Below are 22,414 nucleotides of genomic sequence, written 5' to 3' on the forward strand. Positions count from 1 at the left end.
AACTGCTATGTTGCCTTCTGCAAGATAAAAGAACACAGAAGTATCTCCTCTTCAGGCCTTTTAATCAACCCAACTATATAACTGAGGTTTTTCTTCCTTTCATGCATTTATGAAATATTCAAGTGTTTTTTCTGTCAAACTTGCCCTTCAAAAGATGAGTATCTGCCATTCCGTAAATTAACATTGTATGGTGAGTTACTGCTCGTGGGCTCGTGATGCAGAAAAGAAGAATATAATTTCTTCCCTGCAGCTGCAGTATTTACCAGAGACATTTTAAAAGGAGAAAGCAGAAATTAACAGTTCTACATTGTAGCACTGAAAGTAACAATGTTTCAAAAAGGCAACTGTGCTTTAAAAAAACGTAACTGCTGAGCACAAGTTATTAGGAAGGGCAAAGCGAAAGAAGTCAAACGCAGCGCTTGTGCACCACGGAACGCAGAAGCTCCCTGCAAACAGCATGTGCTGAGCTTACCCTGTGGCTGCAGTTAGCTCCGGTGAGGAATTTCCTCAGGCAGAGATGACAGCCGCCTGTCCCAGGTAAGATGGAAAAGCAGTTTACAGTACATCACTGCCCCCCATGGTAGGCTGGGTTCTGCCCTCCTACTTCTGCCCTCCTGCCTTTTTTCTCCCTCTCTGGGACTAATACCACTGATGCCTGGCAGCCTGTTCCAAACCACGAACCAAACATTCCATCTCATCTTCCAGCCTGGAGTCCAGTATGCTCCTCTCACGTAGAATACAAGATAAGTGCTGCACAGAGCTGAAAATCTTCTGGCACAACTGGAAACCAAGCAGGTCTTTCAGAGTTCACGCAGCCAGCGATCTCACAGAAGGAAAAAAATTCCTGAGGAAGCTTCAGGCCTTTATTTTCCTGGTGCTTCCATTTCTTGGCTGTAGCTGCTTGTGCCCCAGACTGAAATGCAGAGAAATGTTGCACAGCAAAAAAAAAATAAACCCGAGAACAAAGGAAAAAAAAAATATTAAAAAAATTCAGCAGCTTCTATTTCCCACGATTTTCCCCACAGTGCTGTGGAACACCCTGCCTTCCCTGCTTTCCCACTGAGTGCCCCAAAGCAGCGTGTTTTTCCTGTAAGACGTGTGGATAGTTTAACTGATACATACCCCTTCAGCTGCCTATCTGTGCATTTTTAACCAACTAGAAAACACAAGTGTTTCACATGGAATAGTTAAAATAATAAAACACCACCAGCCACACAGATTTTATCCTTCTTGTATTTTACTTAATTTTTTTTACTGAAACTTGAGCGACGTTTGGCTTTGGACAAGCAATCTGTACTCTTCAAGGAACTCAAAATACAAATACAATACTGGGATTCTACAGTAGCCAGAGACATAGACTATGCAGGATTTATTCTGACTGGTACTGTGATGTGGATCCAGACTAACACTCTTGAAACCAGTGGAGTTTCCCAAAATTTGCATAAGCAGAGAGCAGGATTTGGCATGTGGTCAGACTGTCCATTTCAATTTGGCTCTGAAACATTTTCAAATATATGGGTAGGAACCTGATATGTAATATGATCATTCAGTTGTGAATAAGCCTGAAAATCCCATTTAGGCCTGTGATCTTCAACTTTTTGTAACGTGCCAACCTCTAAACATTTTTAAAGTTGACCCTCAAGTAACAAATTTAAGCTTCTGATGATTGATTTGCTTTTCTTATTCTTACTTACCTTTTGCAGATCCCTTAGAAGTAGTCCATGGATCCCAGTTGAAAACATTGGTTTAGTCAAAATGGCAAATACTGTTTACAGAGAAAAGGCAAGAATAAAGCTACGATGTGGAAAGAAGAAAAGATGGAGCGCACATTTCTAACTGTAATCAGTATTTCAGGGCACAGCTACGTGACAGCTTCCCTTGCCACTGCAGCTCCTGCAAACACACCCAAGTCACACGGTGCAAAGTCACCAGCTCGCCCAGCCAGCGCTGGCTGCCGCATCCAGGGGTCTCACTGCAGCCAGAGGGGCTGCAGGAGCAACCACGGAGCAAGATCTACGTGGTGAGCTCCAGCTGAGCTCCACCAGCACCCGGAGCTAGCTTCGGCACGAGCACACCAGGCAGAGGTGCAGCAGTGAGGGCTGGCTGGGCTCAGCTGAAGTGCAAGGTCCTGGAGCTCACCTGATGGAACAGAGAAGCTGACAGGCTGCCTGTGCACAGCAGAAGCACAAACAGGTGAATCATAGATTGGTGCATATGATGTACACACGTACATATTTTATATATTTATTTTTCTTAGAAAACATTGCTGCTTTTTATGTCCATTAATTTACATATATTTATTCTTACTATAGTATCATTTATAATAATACTTTCGCTTCTATAGCACCTTCTCTTCAAGGATCTCCAATTTCTTAAAAACTTCAATAAATAAAGCCTCACATCTTGCCTGTGAGGTAGGTCAACACTATTATCAAACTTTACAGATGCGTTAACTGAAGAACAAAGTAGGTTAAGGCCAAAATTTTAAAATATTTGTACCTGAAGTCAACCATCTAAATTCTCATTTAGATGCTTAAATAAAAGTCTCATGATTTTCTTTGGTGCAGAACATCCACAACTACTGCTGAAGTCAACAGGGGCTAATGGTCAGGCCAGATTTTAGGAGGCATACACCTTTTCCATGGCTAACCAGCGACTCCAAGTTTAAAAACACTGGTCTAAACACACGAACCACCACGGTCAGAGCCACAGTTGTTCCCAGTAATTTATCTCCTCAGGGCCTTTATGTTATGATACATGACTTTAAAAGGCTGGTGCGGATCTTTTTCCATAGACATTAAGTGACAAAAAAATAAAATCACACACTGCTTCCACAAACTGTCCATCGCAACAGAGTCTATAAATACTGCTTGGGTTTGGGGGCTGAGGGGCTTAGACATCAGGGGGTGGTTTTTCACAGATTTGTGATAATCAAAACAATGCACAGTACACATCAGGTGTGCAGTCATAAAACACATCACACGTCTTCACCTGTTGTCTTTACATTTCTACAGAGTAAATTCCTTTGCACTTGTGATAAATAGAAGTGGTCAAGTAAAGGTCTATTAAGAAGATACTTGTCAGAATATCATGCAGACAGCTTGCAAAATACACATACTAAAAGATCACTTTCAAAATTCTTGAATTGTTAAGCACGAAAATAATTACTTCATTCCATTACAGTACTTTGTAGAAACATGGAATAAGCAGCATTTTCTTATTCCAAATAGAATAGATTATAACAACTAATTAGGTTAAAAAATTCAGGCACCAAATGAATTATCCTGCAACATAGAACAATATCTATATAGAGTGCTTTCCTTAATACACTACAAAACCAGCAGCATGGCAATGTTTTTCCACTTCATATTATGAGCATCTTGCCACATTTCAAATACTTGTTTGTTATTCCAGTGTCACTGAATAAACCCACTTTCTCCTGGTCTTTACAGAAACTCATAACACAGAAGAGAAACTTACCAAGAGGGAAACTCATCATCTTAATGCAGCTACCTCGACTGAAGGTAAATGTTCAACACACAGATTATGCTACTGCATTCCACTTTTACAGTGATGCTGAAAGTCTGTATTTTAATGTGGGCTTTTCTCACTGTGTAAAAATTTAAATCAATGGCCAGTGAAATGTTACTCTCAACCACAGAAGTCTCTTAGCTCTGTTTTAGAGCTCCATTAATGAAATTATCTTCCATAAATCGTTTTAAGTGTGCAAGGTAGTGTTTCAGTCTCCCACATTAAATGAGAACTTCGAATAATTAAATAATAAAGCTTATTTTAAGCAACCAACAGAGGGCCTGATAGCCTTCTAATAAAATTATAACAAAACCGACCTCAATACATTGTAGAGAAACTCTGTCTCAGTCCCTTCAAGATAATACGTTTCTGTTACAGCTTCTTCTATACGTACTCGTTTAACTTCATAAAAGAGAAAAGACAAACCGCTTTTAATACCGTGAGCCTGTTCTGCTCCTAACCAGTGATCCTCCCCAGTTATCTTCCAGGTGGGGGCAACAGTAAGACAGTTTTCTTGAACCGAGCGTGTGTCCTTCTGCATCAGGGAGCGCAGAGCGGGGAGCGGCGCGTCCCCAGCCCGGGAGCCCCGGCTGCCCGGGCGGCCCTTCCAGCCACCCCTGCCGGGGCGAGGAGCCAGCCCCGCCCTGCCGGGCGGCCCGACCGCCCGCGGCCCCTGCCGCGTCACCTGCCCCGTCACCTGCCCCGTCACCTGCCCATCATCCCCGCCACCTCGGGCTCTGCCGCAGCCCCGGGGCCAGCCCGGCTGCAGAGCCCAGCGCGGCGGGGCCGGGGCCGGTCCCGGTGGCAGGGCCGGGGCCCTTCGCTGCCGCCCCCGCCACTAGGGCAGCCTCCGCGCCCAGAAGCAGCGGGCCCGTCACACCCGGGAGAGACGCGGCCTCGCCCGTATCCCGCTCCCCGCGCTGCCCACATGCCTGTCGGCCGGGCAGGGTCCCACACCCACCACACGAGGCACGTGGGGGGCGGACCCCGGCTCCCCTCCCAGCCCGCTCCGCTCCGCACCGCCCGGCCCGGCCCCGCTCCGCGGGCGCTACGTGTCGCTCCGGCGGGCGGCAGCTCGGCCCCGCGGGGTGCTGTTGGCGGCGGCCCCGCCGGTCGCCGCCTCGGGCCGGTACTTGAGCCAGCAGATGAGCCATGTGACGACGACGGAGAAGAGGGCGAGGATGCTGGCCACCGACAGGCAGATGGGCCCCACCGGCGATGGCGAGGCCGAGGCGCCGGGCCCGGCGTCGCCGCCGTACTGGTTGACGAAGATGAGGCCGGTGAAGAGCAGCACCACCATGGAGAGGAAGGAGACGACGACGCACACGCAGCCGGCGCTCAGCGCCGCCCGCTTGCAGCTCTGGCAGCTCTCGTAGCCGCCGCCCGAGGAGCGCGGCCCGGCGCGGCCGGCGGGGGCCGGGGGGGACGGGGCGAGGGCGGCGGCCGCTTCCCGGGCGCGGGGCGGGCGGCGGGGCGGCAGCGGCGGCAGGCGGTCCTGGGGCAGCGGGTCGCGGGCCCGCAGCTGCGGCGGGCAGGCGGCGGCCAGCTTGGTGTTGACGGGGAGGCTGTGGACGCGGTGGTCGGGCAGCGCCGTGCGGTGGCGGCAGAGCGGGCAGGCCAGCGAGCCGTCGGCCGACCTGCCCGGCCCCGCTTCGGCGGCGGCGGGTTGCTGCGCGGCCCGCAGGTGCAGCTGGCTCAGGCACTCTTGGCAGAAGGTGTGCAGGCACTCCAGCAGTTTGGGGGCCCGCCGCTCCAGGTCGAAGTAGTTGTAGCAGATCTTGCACTCGTAGTCCTCGTAGCTGGGGGCGGCCGCCGCCTCATCCTCCTCCCTTCGCCCGCCCTGCCCTACACCGCCCTTCTGCGTCGGCTCGGCCATAACATCTCGCCGGAGGGGGGACGGAGAGCCGCGGAAAGGCGGAGAGTCCCGGGCCGCGCCGCGCCTGGGAGGCGGGCGGGGAGCGGAGGAGCCGCGGCCCCTTCGCCTCCTGGCCGCGCCCGGGGGCTGCGGCGCGGCCCGGCCCGGCGGGGAGGGCGGGGGGGACGCAAGGCCGAGCAGGGCCGGCTGCCCGCGCTGCCGGGGCTGCCCGCGCTGCCGGGGCTGCCCGCGCTGCCGGGGCTGCCGGGGTTGCTGGCGGCTGCTGCGGGCGGGGGGCGGGATCGGCGCCGCCCGCCCCCGGGAGCGGCTGCCGGAGCGCGGCGGGAGGAGCGCGGCGGGGCCGGGGCGAAGGGGCTGCTCCCCGGGCCGGCGGGGCTGCTCTCCCAGCCGGCGGGCCCGCGATGCGGGGCGGCCCGGTGCTTCGGGGCCGCTGGAGCTGATCGGCGGCCGGTGCAGCCGCATCCACCGGGGCTGGCGGGCCCGGCCTTCCCCCGAAGTCCCCGGGTCGCTCTGGCTCTGGGGAACACTCGTAGGTGGAAAGTGCCGGTGGCTTTTAGCCCTGACGTGCTTTTTTTTTTTCAATCGTTGCACTGATTTTAACAGTTGACGGGGATTCCCCGCGGTGATTGGGCGCTAGGACCAGCCGTTCCGATGAACACAGCGATCTCTGCTAAGGAAGGGTTAAGAGGGGAAGGTCCGCACCGTGGCAGGTTAAACATCTGCTCGATACATCGCATCTCACTGGCAAACGTATGTTTTGTCGTTCGTGCACCCCGATTTCCTTTCATGATGCATAGGGAAAATACAAGCTCTTTTACTCTGGAAGCCAGAGACAGAAGGAGCTGCTGATGTTTTGTATTTGTGTTGTGACATTGCTTTGCTGGATTGAGAGCTTTTGCCCAATTTACTTAAAACCAATCAAAGCAAAGCATTCGTAGCCTTCAATGTCATACTGTTCAACAGCTTGATAGGTTTCACTAAATCAAATTCTGCTCTGTCACATCAGGGAAGTCTGCAGTAGCTCCATTGTCTTCGGGTGCAGCACAGGCCATAGAAGTATTTATTTCTCTTTGTAGTCCTGAAAATGCACTCAGGGGCAGGGACAGCTCTAGGTGGGTAAGGCCCCTGTTTCAGGTACACCACATTGCCTTACCATGCTGCTGAAGCTGCATCTTGGGAAAATCAGCTCTAGACTGGGAGTTGTCTCAGCTCAGAGATCTTCCCCGCTTCCCTGCCGTGTGATGTGCTGCAAATGCTGTGGGAAGCTCCCTCACCTCCTCAGGATTGGAGCCTTCTTCTCTATGTCTGTGGTAGGAACCCTGAGCATTCTTGAAAAGCCAAACAGGATGGGGAAACTTGTTTAAAAAGACTGAGTTGTTGGAAAGATGCAAAGGCATATATTGCTGAATTGCAGTGAAGATCTGAAGATTGTCCAGGAGTCCTTGGATGATATAACTAGCAAAAGAGAGAACTTCCTTAAAGTTTTCAGCTTAGCATAGACCGAAATGTTGGCATAAAGTAAAACATGGTAGTGTTGGGTTAAAAAAATAGGGGTGGTTATCTCTGAAGTTAAATCTGTTAAGAATTTTTTTCATCAGCTTCAAAGGGAACAAGTTTTTATCCTTGAAAATGCCAAGGACATTTTTTTTAAGACAGATTGGTAAAAACTACTATTGCTCTGACCACAATATTATGTATATGTGCTTAAACCAGTTTTATTCAGAATGAGAAACAGATGAAGATTTTGGGGATTTTTGCAGTCATACCATTGCATATATTCAGATATTAAAATAGTGTGGGTTTGGGTTTGTTTTTTTTTTTAGCTGAAGTGAGCACATGGAAATAATGTATTTTTTTTTGACAAATTTTAGCATCTTCTCACAAGAAATTAAAAATCATTTGAGGTGAACCTAAAACCTGATCTATAGCTAGCTGAAGCCTGAGGGACCATTTCTATCAGTTTCTCTGGCTCGAGGTTAGTTTCAAATAGTACATTGTTTTGCTGCTGTATCCATCCCGCAGTGAGCACTGTGTGCAATTCTGTTGCCTCTTCTCTGGGAAGGTAAGCTAAGAGGAGTATGTGCAGGGAAGAGCAAGAAGGACCAGGGACTGGGAAGAGCCTCCTTACGAAGGAAACCCAACAGACCAGGACTCCACAACCTCTGGAAGAGCTGGCTTAGAGGAGGTACAACAGCCATCTACAGAACCACTGCAGAACAAGCCAAATGACTGAGACACAGTGCATGGATCTCCAGCATTACAAGGGGATAGAGCCTGCCAAAAGGGATGCTGCCAGCTTCCAGACTTGCCCTGCCAAGGGTGACTGTAACTCTAGAAGGAAAGGGATAAGTGATTTGTTACTTAGTGTATTCCTGCTGTATAGTCTGTTCTGCTGGTCCACTCGTTCTTATAATATTGGAAAGGAAGATGAGGAGCTTGTTTCTAATGGGTTGATTAGATATTAAATATTTTGGAACAAAACAGGCTAACAACTGGGATGCCTTTCTGATGGGGGTGAGAATTCGGGGTGTTTTATTCTGAGAAAAAACTCTCCAATTAGCTAAAAATGCAGTTCTTGCTGAGTCAAGAAAGAGATTCCTTCATCCTAATATGAAGTCTAAATTGCTTCAATTGAAGAGTGTATGATTCCTGAGTTTTATGAGTAAGGATAACAGAGAATGGATTAAATTTTCCTTTTTTTTGGTTCACAGTTATTTTCCCCCAAAAAATGTGGACTAAATTTGTACTCCCACTGGTGAATGCCAGTTTGGAAGAATTCCAGCTGAATCATTGCAGTTTCCCTACTTCCACATTCCTTACTGAGTGTAGAACCAGGCCCTGCATGCATCGTTTTACTGCTTTTAGACCTCAGGGAATATAATCAGGAGCCAGGCAGAGGTCCCATTCCAGATCAAGTCTTTCATATGCAGATTATAAAATCAGTGAAAAACAAGCTTGGTTTGGCAGTTACTTTTAAAAGAGACCTCTGGATGATTTTATCAACAGCAGTAGAGGCAATTCATTCTTTATGTTACAAGTCATATCTCATTTTAGGAGATGTGTTCTATGCTGACTGCTTTTCATGTAGAGAGAAAAAAACTATATTTGGGTGAAAATTTCTTAGGGACACGTCAGGTCTCTGGAAGCACTTCTGCCCTCAAAAGCCTCCTTCTGTAATCTCAGAAAAATACTTTTATCCAATGTATTTAGATAATTTTTTTGTTTGTTTTATTTATTTCTCTAGTCTTGTCTCTTTGACTGTCTGAGGCTTCAAATAAGATTTCAGAAGCTCACCCAAAGTTTCTGTACTGACCCTGCTAGAAGCAGGGACATTGAGTTAAAGCCGTGGTTCAGATTTGTAGACACTAATGCAATAAAGCACCCAAGGAGTGCATCTTCTCTGAACTCCTGCACTGCTAGAGACCTCATAACTGCTAAGGAAGGGGGTTAAAGCAAGACTTTTCTCTTTAGCCATTCCTAGGAAAGCTGCTTACCAGATGGATAATCCATTGTGGACGGTGAACTCTCCTTGTTGAAGGCTCTGTAGGTGCTGTCGTTGTCTTTCAAACGTGCATATACCCCAAATGAGCACAAATAAATAGAGATAACAGAGTGGGCATGGATGTCTTCTCTAAAACAATCAGTGGACGTCTCTAGTCTTGTGGGCTTGCCCAGTGTCTGTGCAAGGGCCACAGGCCAGGCTGGAGCACTGTAAATGCTGCCCCACCATCCACTCTCCCAGGCAGACGGTGCAGCAGCTCCTGTCAGGGTGATCAGTTGCCTCTTGGGTGACACCTGCTATTCAACAGTTTGATGCAGAGGAAATATTTTTGCTAAAATAGTTAAGGATTATTAAAATGGCCATACAGAGAGTTGCATTAAAGGGAGGTGATAGAGGAAGGCCATGTTTCCCTCCTGCAAAAAATACTGACAGTGCCTGCCATTTGGTGATATTTAAATACATTTCAACAGCAACATGTTTGCTCTGAGAGTGAGGCATAGCAGAAAATAATTCCTACATTGAGTTATTAGAGGTAAAGGAGCAGCAATGACTCTAGCCTGAAGAGGGATGAGGCAGCCACTCAGGCAAGCCATCTCCTCAGTTGTCTGTGTGTGAATTCAGTGGGGCCTCCACAAAGAGGGCTGTTCAGTGCAGGGTAACCCTATATTTCTGTCTTCCTTATGGATCCCTTTTCCTTCCTTCCCTATCCCAGTCTGAAGATGGTAATATTTTTAAAAGGTTACAAACTGTTTCAGAAGGCAAGTGCAGGACAGGCTGAGGATCTGGAAATATGCTGGTCACACCTGGAACAAATGGTCATCTCATCTTCCTCCCATGTATGCAAGAACAGCAGTACCCTTGCTTCATTGGTAGCTGTGTATTCATTGCTAGAATTAGGGCAAATACCCAGAATATAGCAGTTTTTTCTTACTGCCCTGTACAGTTCATCTCGTGGCTTCCAGTGTTTGAAGTGGATGACTGACATTATTTCTGATGAATTGAGGTGAACCATTGTTTCTCTCTACTATACCACAAAAAATGGACACAGGTATCCTTCTTGGCCTACTGCCAGTCAATCAATGTTAAAACATTGACATATGGGTGTGGGATTTTTTCTGTCTTTAAAATAGGATCAATAACATTAAGGTTTGTCGTGGAGATAGTAGAAATAAAGCAAAAAATCCAAGAGCTATTTATGGTTTTAGGATGACATCTGTCATGTGGGTGACAGTAGAATGAAAAGTAGGAATTTCAGAGCTCTTCATAGTTGAATGAATTGATTGAGCACATATTTTTTGGTGCTTTAAAAAGCACTAGTTACCCAAAGTGTTTACATACAAACAATAAAATCTATGAACTGGCTGCACTAGCTTCAATCCATGTCATTGTTCATTTTCCACTCCCACTCTTCTTCCTCCTCTGGACTACTAACTCTCAAAAAGACTTTTATTTGAAACTCATAAATTACCTGAAAAAAAAAAAATAAATAAATTAACAATTCAGCAGCTCCCAGCAAAGCCACTCTTGCCCTTTTCAGGCTGTTTTACACTGCCTGAGTCTCTGCAGGGATGGAACCATTTCTGCTGACCTGCACTGGCAATGCCCAGCTCCGTACCCCAAACAAACAGGATTTAGAGGAAAGAAAGAAATACTCTCAGTTTGTTTCATTCCTAACGAGTGTTTGACAGCTGTGACTCGTGGCACAGCAATAAACTTTTAGAAAGCATAATGCTGCAGCTTCAAAAGTGATGGCAGAAGTCTCTTACAGGTCAGGTGCTGCTGAGGAGAAGCTACCGGGGCAGGCTGGAGAGGTATCCAACTTTCAAATCCTTCCTCTGCTCTGAGCGGGATGAAGAACCATGGAGAAATGTGCAGTGCACAGAGGGCAAGATGAACTGTTGTTCCTCACCATTCGTGAGTATCAATGACTTTTCCTTCAGGAAAGGCAGGTTGTTACAGTAAGCAGCTCCTTCCCGACGGTTTTTGCTCGGTTTTGCATGTGCTGGGTGTGAGCTGCCTGTTAGTGGCTGACTGCTTAAGGGACTACACGCTATGTTCAGGCTTCCTTCTGTGCTCATGGTCTCAGAGCAAAACCCAACTTTCAAGAGTAAGAGCTTGCTTGAAAGAGAAGGCAGTAATAAAAGGCAGGGTATTATGCTGTCTTTGAGAATAATTACTCAAGAACTGTCATGTTGTCACCATTTCTTCATATGAGGAATGGGGATTTATCCAAGACCACATGCCAGAAGATGACTCAGAATAAAACGAGCAAGAGAAAGGATGTTGGTTCTGCTGAGCCTTTCCAGCAGTGCCCACAGCTATGAGCTGAGATACATCAGACAGCAGCATGGGAGCTGCCAGAAAAACACCCTCTAGAAACCCTTTCCATGGTTTCAAGTACATTGAGGCAAAACTCAACCCAGAGGATAAGTTTTCACCATCTGAAGGCTAGACTGCTTTTGAGACAAACAGATTTTTTCCCAGAGGGCTAGTATATGGTATTGTAAATAAAATCAGACAGGTGAGCTCTTATGATAGTCAAGCTTTTAAAAATTTTTGAGGATTCAGTTTGATATTTAAACACAGCATTATTAATTTCTCTTCTGCTGTTACTTCACAAAACACTGAAGCAGCCGAGGTGTTGTCTAGCCTACAAATGACTCAAAATGCTGAGAACGCCTCTAGGAATTTCATGGTAGATGTGCAAGCAATTGAAGTGTTTGGTGATATGGTGCAGAATAATTATTTAAATGATATGCTAATCACCACTGGAAATTAGCAATACTATTTCAAGCAATGCAATTCATGAGCAATTACATAGCATTATCTGGTTACTTACACTGCAAACAGAAATGTTAATTATTCCTACCCAAGACAGCAGCCACAGCTTCAGCACATTCTCACAGTTTTTGGAGCTGCTTTCGTCTTTTCAAGTTCTAAAATTCACTTTGCTTTTGTACTTACATTCTCTAAAACTAGAAATATGACCATACACATAAAATAAGGATTTTATGATGAAATTATGTGAGAATTATAAAAACACAAGTTTATTATTTTTTTTTCTCATGTCTAAAGTTATGGGAGTTGATGAGCAGTTAGATCTTAAAGAACTTGTATATTTAGCACATGCTCTGTGCTGGAGCTTTACATTTTAAAAATCATCTGTGCAAAGACGATCAGCTGTGTGTTCAGTGCGTTGTAGGCTGCTGAGTTATTACAGAAACATGTTTCAATCTTGCTATACTGTTCAGTTAAACTAAAGCTATTTGCATAGAAAACTTTTCCTCATAGTCAGAAAAGGCATATCAAACATGCAGGCTCCTGTTGCTCAAAACCTGCTTTATGTTTTTACATCTCAAATGGAGATTAAATCTGGGAGAGACTCAATGAGAATTGTACTTACCCATAACTTTACATTGCAGAGACAAGACCATTCCTACTGCTGCAGAGGAAAGCCTGGTGGAATGTCATGATTCTTTATTGACTTATGTTGCAAAAGTTTTTTTCCTAAGAAATTGTTTTCAGGATGTATTTCGTTTGAACTTTGATACACATTACATGAAAGGTAAAAGATTTGGGTGCTGTGAAAACCATCTCTCATACATTGGTTTCTAACACCTTGTACAGAACTTTGTCATCTCATCACCTCACTTCAAAATCTTTACTTCTTTCAGCTAAGCTGAGAAAGGTCCTTTTTATTCCCTGTGAGGTTATTGGGTGGTTGGTTCTGACATTTAGTACCAAAGGCTCAGTTTCAAAATTATGTGTTCAGTAACGTGTCAAATAAATTAAATGAGAATGCATGAATATTACAAAAAGAGTACTTGGAACTCTTAGTATTAAAACCATGCAAATTTTAATAGTTTAATTCACAATATAAACAGTGAAAAATGCAAATTTTGGAAAAATTATGAAGGAAGATGAAAGTAAGAGTTGGGCTCTGAAGTAGGGAGGGTAGGAAAAAATATATGGGATGAAGCTGGGAAAGAAGTTTTGTCCAAAGCTTGTTGAAATAGAGTGCACCCTGATACTGATGAGTTGATGGGCTTTCTCTCTTCAATGCATGACCAAGGGATTTCTGTGTCTAGCCCTAAGTGTCTTCAAATGGTGAAGAAGGGATTGTGGCAAAACAGTAACTCAAGTCCCACCCCTCTGGCACAGCCCACATCCCACCCTCAGGCTCCGTGGGTCACGGTGTGCTGGTGTTCCTATCTCTGCCTTGTTCAACCCTCATCACCCCTCCAGGTATGAAAGATATGAATAAGTCCTTTTCCCCTGGTACCAGAGACATCTCTTCATGCAGTGGCTCTACGGTAATTTCAGTGGAGGCTTCAGTTTGTCCATGTTCAAGTCATCTCAATGTGTTTGTTTCTTTTGTTTGGAAAACTACAGTTCTGCCGTGTGTGTATTGCTGATAATTCACTGCTGCCTGGAAGGGCTAACAGCTGCAGTAGCTGTAAAGTAGGATCCTCCACAGTGAAACACAGTGACTAAAAATTATGCTCCTATTTGCTCCTTCAGACCCGTTCCTTTGGCTTATGAGTCAAAACAAGACTTGTCTGGCTGTCAGGATTGCAAACTCAGGCTGGCAACTGAAAACTGAGCTGTGTTCTCCTAGCATCATTATCTACCCCCAGTTGTGGAATTTGTACTTTGCTCTTAGCTTTGTTGATGCTGGAGGCAAAATTATCCACTGTCATGACAGTGACACCCCTTGTTAAGGAAATGCTTTCAGCAGAAGGCACTATTTTCAGATTTCTCAAAAGTTATCCTTTGTATTCCCATTTTTCATGCTTATCCTCAGCCCAGAGGTGATTTTTTCCCTTGTGAAAATGTAGCTGAGTGCTGACCAACTATTAGTAAGATATTTTGGCTGTAGATGATGTAGGTTCTTCAGTTAGAGTTTTTAAAACATTCTTTGCAGCTTCACAGTTCATAAATAGCTTGTTTTAAACCCTCAGAATGCTGCCCATCTTGTCCTTTGCAGTGATGTTGATTCCACAGTTTTTACAGAAATCTGCCTGAGTGTCAGAAAATCTATATAGGCCACACAAATTGTGGGACAGTTCTTGAAGTTTTTATTTGTTTAATTTTGGGGTTTGTATCCAAAGCAAATCCTTGAAGGAGCCAGATCCTGAGTTTTTTCTTGCCTATCAGAGGTATTGTGAGGCAGGTCTCAGGAGAAGGCAGTTGGAACATTGCTCTGTAGGAGGGACAGAAGAGGAATGATTCATACTCCTGCTTCGAGCAAGAATAAGCATGTTCCTCTGTGAGCAGTGCAATGACAAAACAAGTTTCCTGTAGATATTTATTTCACATTACTAGGGACTTCCCAGAGCAATAGTCTGTCTTGTCACTTCGGTTCTCTCCTCAAACCCTCCATCCTATTTGTGGCCCAGACACCTCCCACTGATGTGCTGCGACCCTTGTAACAATCCTCCGTTCCATCCAGGAAGTGTCTGTTTCCTCCTTCCAGTCCCACAAACCCACACTGATCCCACAGCTGTGCCCAGATCTGTCAGGCACCAGGTAGGCAGGAGGTGGCATTGCCAGCAGCATGCCTGGAAATACCCGTGTCTGGGGGGGGCCATGGGGCAGCCCAAACTGCCTCCACCTGCTGTTGCACTGCTTTCTCCCTAAAACCCCAGGAGTGCAAATCCAAGGAAACTTCTGCTCCCATGATGAACACGGCTTGAATTTGCCAGGTGGTTCAAAAATCAGTTGAGGGGAGTGGCAGAGGCAGGATGATGATATTGATCATGATCTTCCTAAGAAAATGTCCAAAAGCCATCAGTGAGTTTTCTTTGTCTCCTAAACCGAACCTGAAATGTTTTTTTCATTCCAGAAATCAGTCTGCACTAGGAATGTGACTTTCACATCCTTTCCAGGCAGCTGTGCTTTGCAGAGACAAAGGGTCACTGCAGCCCTGGCTGAGGGATGCTTAAGGCTCCTTCAGCTCTGGCACACTTCAGACCCCGTTTGCATTATTTTTTCACTGACGCTGCAATTCCAGCCTTGCTTTTTCTCCCGTTTCACAGCAGTTTGTACCTGTGTGCTGATTCCCCTGTAAGGTGAGAGGACTTGTTTATTCTGGTGTTCCCCATTCCACGTAGCAGCAGGATGGTCTCCTGGGGCTGGCTTTGTCTAATGGTCTGCTACTTAAGCTAGCATAAGGAAGTAGGGGTGTAAAACTACATGCAATAGTTCTGCACAGATGCCTCTGGTAAAATAATCTACTAACTCAGTCTAAAGTCACAGCTGTATTAACCTATTGTCATTAAAATGGTAAATTCTTAAGAGTAGATTCCCCCCACAACCTCTTTGGCTTTCTTGGGAGTCTTAGTGAATAAAGACAAAGCAACAGCTGGAGTGCTCAAAGTCATGGACAAGGCAGGTTAAAATGAACAGTGGGTAGAAATCCCTCCCCTGCTTTTTTAATTTTAATTTTTATTTTTAATTTATTTTTTTTTCTCTATTAGGTTTAGAGGAAGTATGGAAAAAAATCCCAGTCATCTTGAATTCCTACCAGCTGGATCCTGATGTCCTCCCTGAGGCACAGTGCCACTGACCTGTGGTTGCCTGAAGAATTAGGTAGAAGCTGGCTACAAATGGTTAGTTCTATTTTAATACTCAGGTAGTATTATAATGACAACAGGGAGACACAAGTAAGTGGGCAGATCAGAGAAATATTGACTTGTGGTTGACAGAGAGATGTTTTAAAATACCTACAGAGTGCTGGCCCCAGCCGTGCACTTCTGTTCCTGCTTTTCTGCAGTGTCTCTGGATGAGATCCTGTCTCACCAGCATCTGCAGCAAAACTCCCACCTGCACTGGCAGGGCTGTAATGTTGCTCTTCAAATTAACGTGTTAAAACCTCTCATATCCATAAGTGGATAAAATAAGGATGAAATAGTTCTGAAGACTCTTTCTGTAATACAATGAAAATAACCATGAAGGATCTAGGCACCAAACTAATCTCTTACCCAGCTCTACTGCAGTTGGTCTATGTAGAAGGAATCCAGGAATATAAATGTAATTTTTAATTGAAATCCCACACTTGTGCATGTTTTGCATATCCAAGAAATGGGAAAAAGAACAGAAAAGCTTCTCAGATACATCTGAGTGCACCTAATATGTTATACAGCTGCTAAAAAAAGAAAACTAGAAGGAAAGAATGAATAATTCCTGCAAGGATACAATATAAGCATGTCAGGTGAGCAGCCTCCCTCCTGGGCCTGCATGAGCTGGTTCTGCCAAGGAGCCAACTGCAACCCTGTCATCACGGCCAGGGATGAGCGCGTGTGTGCACAAGCCTGGAGGAAAGCACTTGACACACAATGTCACCTGCAGCTGTGGTTGGGCAAACCTCAAATGATGGAAGATGACATTTTGAGAAGATTAGAGAGTATGAGCCACAGGAAGCAATAAGCTGGGCTCTGTGGATTCTGCTCTGGAGTCTGGATGGGGTGAAGGAGCCCCATCCCTGGAGGTCCCCACAGAGGCCAGGCTGCCCATGTCGGGAAGGTGGCCTGGCTGTGCTGGGGTTGGGAGAGGAGGTAGCCCTGTTGTCCCCAGAGCACTGGCATGGGCTGGGGGAGAATCTGCCATGGTCAGCCTGAGCAGTGGCACAGAGACATTTTCTAACAAGTAAAGGAACATGGCTCTGGCTTTCAAGGGCTCTGGGAAAAAGCAAACAAACCAACCAACCAACAACAACAACAAAAAAAAAAAAACAAAAACCAAAAATCCACATCCTTGATGCAATCCTAGATAATCTGGAGTATTTGGGGTGGGGGGAGGAAATTACTAACAAATTTGCCTACATTGAGTGAAGGATGATTTTGCCATTTTTGTACAAAATGTATTTCTGGGGATAGAAATGGGCGGTTCTAAAAAAATAAATACACCAACCAACCAAAGCTCCTTAAAGTCTGAAGAGCAGAAATCAACGAGAATCATCCTCAGCAAGTTTTGCAGCCCTGGGGCTGGCAGGGTACCTTCCAAGTGGTATCTCCTCTCTTCCCATGGGAAGCTCCATAGACAAATTGAAGGGAGAAAACAGAGAGTCGTGCTTGTGTATGTATGTGTGCAATATATACGCGCCAATATTTAGGAGAAAAACATGCCGGCTGCAAGATGGGACAGAACGGAGCCAAGGGTGCTCGGCACCCAGCAGGGAGGTGGCGGCAGAGGAGCCCCTGCGGAGGCAGCGGCGCGGGAGCTTGCACAGAGAAGGGGGGTGGGTCTCCCCTCCCGCCTCCTCCCCTGCCTGCCCATCACCTCCCCGTGTAAGTGTTTTCCAGGGAGATCCCGTTAAGCCCTTGGTCAGGCTCCGGGGTGTTTTATCTTTAGGTTGAAGTGGTGTTTATCTGAAGGCACATTCCCATTGCAGGGGGGTTGGAACTAGGCGGTATTTAAGGTCCCTTCCAACTCAAACCATTTGATGATTCTCTCTCTCTCTCTCTCTCTATATATATATATATATTTATATATACATATATATATATATTTGCACCAGGGTGGTCACGGGAGGAAAAATGACTAAAAAGAGGAACCTGCTAAGTTTCCTGCTGCCGCCGGGGTGCGAGGGATCCCCGGGGGCAGTCCCGGGGGGCAGGCAGGGCATGACATGAGAGGCAGGGGGCGCTCCCGGGCGGGCCCCGCACCTGTGCGGGGCGGGGCGCGGCGGACGCACCTGTGCGGGGCGGACGCACCTGCCCGCGGCCCCGCGGGGCGCTGCGCGGGACGGGGTTACGCGGTGCGGAGCGGAGCGCGGAGCCTGCCGGCAGCATGTCCCGCCTGCTGAGTACCCTGCGCAGCTCCCAGCTCGTGGCGCGCTTCCAGCGCTGCTGCGGGCTCTTCCCCGCCGGAGATGAGGGCTGCTGCGGCGGAGACCCCGTGGAGGGGGCCCGGGACTGCGGTGCCTGCAACGGCGCGGGTGCGCTGCACCGCACGGCGGCTGCCGGGAGCGGCCCCGGCCCGCAGGTGAGTGCGGGGGTGAGGCCGGGCCCGGCTGTGACTCAGCAGAGCCGCCCCCCGCGGCCGTGAGAGCCGGGGTTTCCCCGGGGGGGTTCCCAGCGTCCCGCCGCCTGCCCGGGAGCGGGACCGGGAGGAGGAACGGAGGGGCCGGGCTGCGCGGGAGGGCCGGTGCTGGGGAGCGCTGCGTGGGGCCGCAGCCCCGCATCCCGCATCCCGCCGGGGAGGCGTTTCTGGGGGTCGAGATAAGATAACCGGAGGGGGACGGGCGGGGGTGGCCTTGGAGGTGCCCGGAGGAGCGCTGCAGCAGCGCTTCCTCCCTCCGAAATGCCCGTTTTTCCCCGGGCAGCGGCTGGACGGCAATTCCATCTGCCGGGGGTCTGTCTCCAGCCGGGGGTGCGCCTGCTGGGGGGCTGCAGGGAGCCCCACCGGCCTCACGGGGGTGGGACGGGGCTCCTCTCGCCCACCTCACGGCAGACGGGCCCCGCAGAGGCGAGGAGCTCTGCCTGCCCCGGCTGTGCCGCTGCCCGGGCCTGGGCTAGTTCGTTTCTGCTGGTTGCAGATGGGTTGGGCTGGAGATGGGCTGGAGATGGGCTTTGCTGCCCCCGGGCCAAGCGGGTCACGGCGTTTTGCGGCAGGGGCTGGAATTCCCTTGTGTATCTGAAGGGAAGCGGGAAGGGCATGAGGCAACCCGTGTGTACAGGTCGGGTGACCTGCTTTTTCTCTTACTGCAATTACCTGAGTTCATTATCAGATCACTTTGTGGTGCCTTTTGGAAAGGAGGTGTGATAATGGTCTCAGGAACTCTTTCTGCAAAATAAACATGGCCCAGCCGTGAATGCCCCAGCTCTACCAAATCCCCCACCACTCCGCCCCTCTCATACTATTTTACCTTTCTCTGTTCTACATCTAGTGCTTGGATTTCCACTTCAGGCATCTAAAATTCTTCATCAGCCACTGCTTGACTCCTTATCTATTAGAAGATAAGGAAAACTGGGGTAGTCCTTCAGTCTGTTCTACTTCTGAACAAAAACCAGTAAACTGTTTTAAGAAAATTATGCAGATAATTAATACTTGTTTTCACTATTGTTTCTGAACAGTGACATGGTTAATGTAGCAGTGCTAACAATAAAATCCTATCCAAGTTAATATTCCTTGAACGGAGCCTTTTACTTCACTTGGATAAATTCTTTTTGGTCTTGGTGAAGTAAGACACAACTACCCTTAATGAAGGGTGACTATGTCCTGGGTGAGACTCTATAAGACGTGGAGAGAAAAGCAGAAGAGCTTGTTTCCACGTGATGTAGACACTCACTTCTGAACATACAAAGTTGGGGTCAAATCCAAGGAAAAAGGAGATGGGAGTAATGGCTTGCACATTGTTTCAGTGAAGTACTCAAATTGTAAATACTCTCCGCTCCTGTGAAAATCCATTTTTACAAAGAAGGTCTTCTGCAGCCTGCCAGGAGTTGCAGAAAAGGAATTGAATTTTCTTTGTGCTAAAACACATGCTCACTGCTCTGTTGCTAAATGAACTGGGGCTGCCCTAATTTATCTGCAAAGAAGTGGATATAAGAGCCCAGTGGGTTTTTGAGTCTGATATGCATAGCAAGGTCCTCTGCCATAAACAAGGGTATTTTCTTGCCCTTAGCTCCAGGTGTCTGCAGAAGAGTGCTTATGCACTGCCCTGCATAATGCTCCTGCTGGCCTTGGGTGACTCTGTGCTCAGCATCCCTTCCTGAAGCCTGGGAGTTTTGAAGTTGGTCTTAGTAGGACAGAAGGTTTCTGTGAATTAGTAACTTCCATATTGCTTTGTCTTTACTGCCACAATGGTGTAGTTTTGAAGGCCACATTTGTAGACAATCAGTAGGTTTTATCTGTGAAAAGAGAGAAATATAATTGGATGCTTGAGTGGAGAAGATGTGAATGGCTGGCCAGATGCTGGGGCTGCCACTGCTCTATCTCATCAGGACATTTCCCTTTCTTCTCTGCCAGCTCTCAGGCCCCTGAATCTGACATGGGCTGGAAGGTGTGCTGAGGTAGCCCAGCTGGAGAGACTCTGGGAAGACGGATCTGAGGGCTTGCAGCTGGTGGTGGCTTGGGTGGGGATGGGCACACCTGGTAGGTGTGGATGCCATCCTGCAAGGAGGTAAATGGGCATCCCTCAGGAGGGTAATGAGACAGGATGGCTCTTTGTCTGGGAGGAGGAGACCTTTAATTAACTGCATTCATTTGTTGCCAGCAGTGCTGCTTGGGATGTTATCTTTTAGGTATAACCTGCAGATCATATGTGTTTTTTAAAAAAAAAAAAAGCCAGCAAGGCTTCATTATGGTGGTCAGCAGGGCAATAAGTGGCTGTATTGCTGAGTCTTTGTAATTCAGACCCAGCTGCCCCACAGGAGCTGCCCCCGGACGAGAGACAAGGAATTAAACGCTCAGATGTGAGAGTGAGGGTTGTATGTGTTTGCTAAATACTGAATCAGATGTCTAGCCCATGGTCTTGATGTTCCCTTGGTTACCAGATCAGTTAGAAACACTTTTTAATACTTTTATTTGAAGACTTGGATATCTGAGGATGCTACAAATGGTGCTAGTTCAACACACTAGCTGGATTTATGCCCTGGCTGGGACTTAATATTGAACCCATGGGCTTTTAGTGAGGGAACTGTCAGGTTTTATTACTATGTGTCCTGGTTTGAAGACAAGACAGTAATTTTTTATTATTATCCTGGCTCTAGCTTATGCTTCTTTATTTTCTAATATTAGTTTGCTTTGCAGGGAATTTATTTCTTAAATTGAAAGATGTATTTTCCTGATGCTCTGTATAAAGTCCTTGAGTTGCACACTTGCAAATACTAACTTTCTGAAGCCTTATCCAATATTTTAGTGAGTAGCCACATTAAAGTTAATTTTAAAAAGTAGAACTCTGCTTATCTCTAACCTCCTGATGGACTTTTGCTCCTGAAGTTAATAGCCTGAATTAAAGGGCACCAAGAAAAAAAAACAACACCACAATAAAAACATCTCTTATTCAGAGTTCACTGTAGAGTTCTGTTTTTTCTCCACACTTCCTTTTCTCAGATGCTTTATCATCTCTCTAGATCTGTCTTCCTGACTTTGAAAGAGTACAGTTCATATTTACTCTGTAGTTATACCTTAACTGTCAGAACTGCTCCAGACTGGTGTAAAGTTTACAAACTGCCTGATCACATTTAATGATTGTGTAGTTCTTGCTTGTGCTGTGGGTGAGGAAGCTAACAACCAAGGTAACAGCAAGGTGATGGTAACAGAAATGGAGAAGGTAGGTAAAAACTCCACGTCCTTCTCAGGTGTATTGCAGTCCCCCGAAACATAGTTAATTAGTGGCAACACATAGGTGAAAACACTGCTTTCACTGTGATGGGAGGTAATTTGAGGTAGACTTGCCCTAAAGCTGGGGTCAAGGTCTCTCTTTGGTGGTGTTCCCTTGCAGTAGACTTTTGCATCAGCTTTGGAGCCTTGCTTTTCCTTTCTTAATCATATTACTGGCTTGCCCTGTTTCATGTTGTTTCTCTTTACTATGCAGCAAATTGACAGTAACTGAGGTAGGCTCAGGAGGTGAGACAAACCCTTGTGAGAAAAGCCCATAAGCTGGCAGCAAGGTGTTGCTGTCTCAAGTACTAACATTTCGTCCTCCTAGAGAGTATGGCTGAACTTTTGGACATTCCTCAGTCTGGAGCTGCCGCTGGAGAAACATGAGATCCAGTTTCTTATTTCAATGGGCTGAACATGAGGCTCACATTCCTCAGCATCACTCCTGCTGCTCTGGTACTTCATGTTTAGCTTTCCACTACCTGGTGTGGCAGCCAGGGGGGCTCACCTGTCTTGTACATGTCTGGTTTTTGTTTCAAGGCTCCCATGGAAAGCAGCTTGTTTCTTGGTATGAATGAGAGAGTTTAATCACATGGTTTTTGCCAGCCCTGTGAATGATGGCCCTTTGGAAGATGACAGTGCAGTCACATCCAAGGTTCAAGAAGTGTGTGACAGCCCTGTGTAGATCTGTCAGTGCTGTGCTTGCCTCTCTTTAGAGAGAAGACCAGTGTCTCTTCCAGAGAACTGGCAGCAAAGCCTGTTTGTTACCAGTGCCTGGTCATGTTCTAGATCTTGCTGCAGAAACATCTGACGCTCATAAAAGTTTGTGAAACTCCACGCACTGATGGTAATAGGTGTTCTGTGTGACTGTGTGGGACCTGGTGCTGAGGGGAAGGTGGGTGGTGGTGCAGGGGACATATGAGGGGCTGTGCTGGGAGCCTCAGTCCTTACAGCCATCGTTAGGTGCCCCGTGACTCAGTGCTTCCCAGCTCACAGACTGAGTCATCTTTTTGGAGGCTGCTGGACCTCCTAATGAGGAGCTGTCAGGATCCTAGGATTAACACCAGTACTTGGAGGTGAGCCACTTGCTGTTTTATAATTCTGCTGAATGTCTTAGGCCATCAGTTCAGATATCAACCAGAAGAATAAAAGCTGATCTGCTGTCTTTTTTTTTTTCC

General features: G+C 47.0%; 2 protein-coding genes across 3 annotated transcripts in view; one reads left to right on the forward strand and one right to left on the reverse strand.

The window, feature by feature from the left end:
- Window positions 1–4,579: 4,579 nt before the first annotated feature.
- Window positions 4,580–5,407, reverse strand: LOC127387784 (RING finger protein 223). Its single transcript, XM_051626559.1, is given in 3 exon segments — window positions 4,580–4,912; window positions 4,915–4,993; window positions 4,995–5,407. Coding segments are annotated over 3 exon segments (825 nt in total).
- A 7,121-nt stretch (window positions 5,408–12,528) lies between these two features.
- Window positions 12,529–22,414, forward strand: part of SGPP2 (sphingosine-1-phosphate phosphatase 2) — a 42,411-nt gene continuing 32,525 nt past the window's right edge. The window contains exons 1-2 of one of the 2 annotated variants that reach the window (XM_051626379.1): window positions 12,529–14,980; window positions 15,389–15,520. In XM_051626379.1, coding sequence (XP_051482339.1) covers window positions 15,449–15,520 — 72 coding nt within the window. In that variant the 5' untranslated portion in view covers window positions 12,529–14,980; window positions 15,389–15,448. Of the gene's footprint in view, window positions 14,981–15,388; window positions 15,521–17,699; window positions 17,895–22,414 lie in introns of those variants that run through there. The other variant, XM_051626378.1, reaches the window with a different exon arrangement.

The sequence above is a fragment of the Apus apus genome, chromosome 8 (assembly GCF_020740795.1).
Source record: "Apus apus isolate bApuApu2 chromosome 8, bApuApu2.pri.cur, whole genome shotgun sequence".
NCBI classification, from domain to species: Eukaryota; Metazoa; Chordata; class Aves; order Apodiformes; family Apodidae; genus Apus; species Apus apus.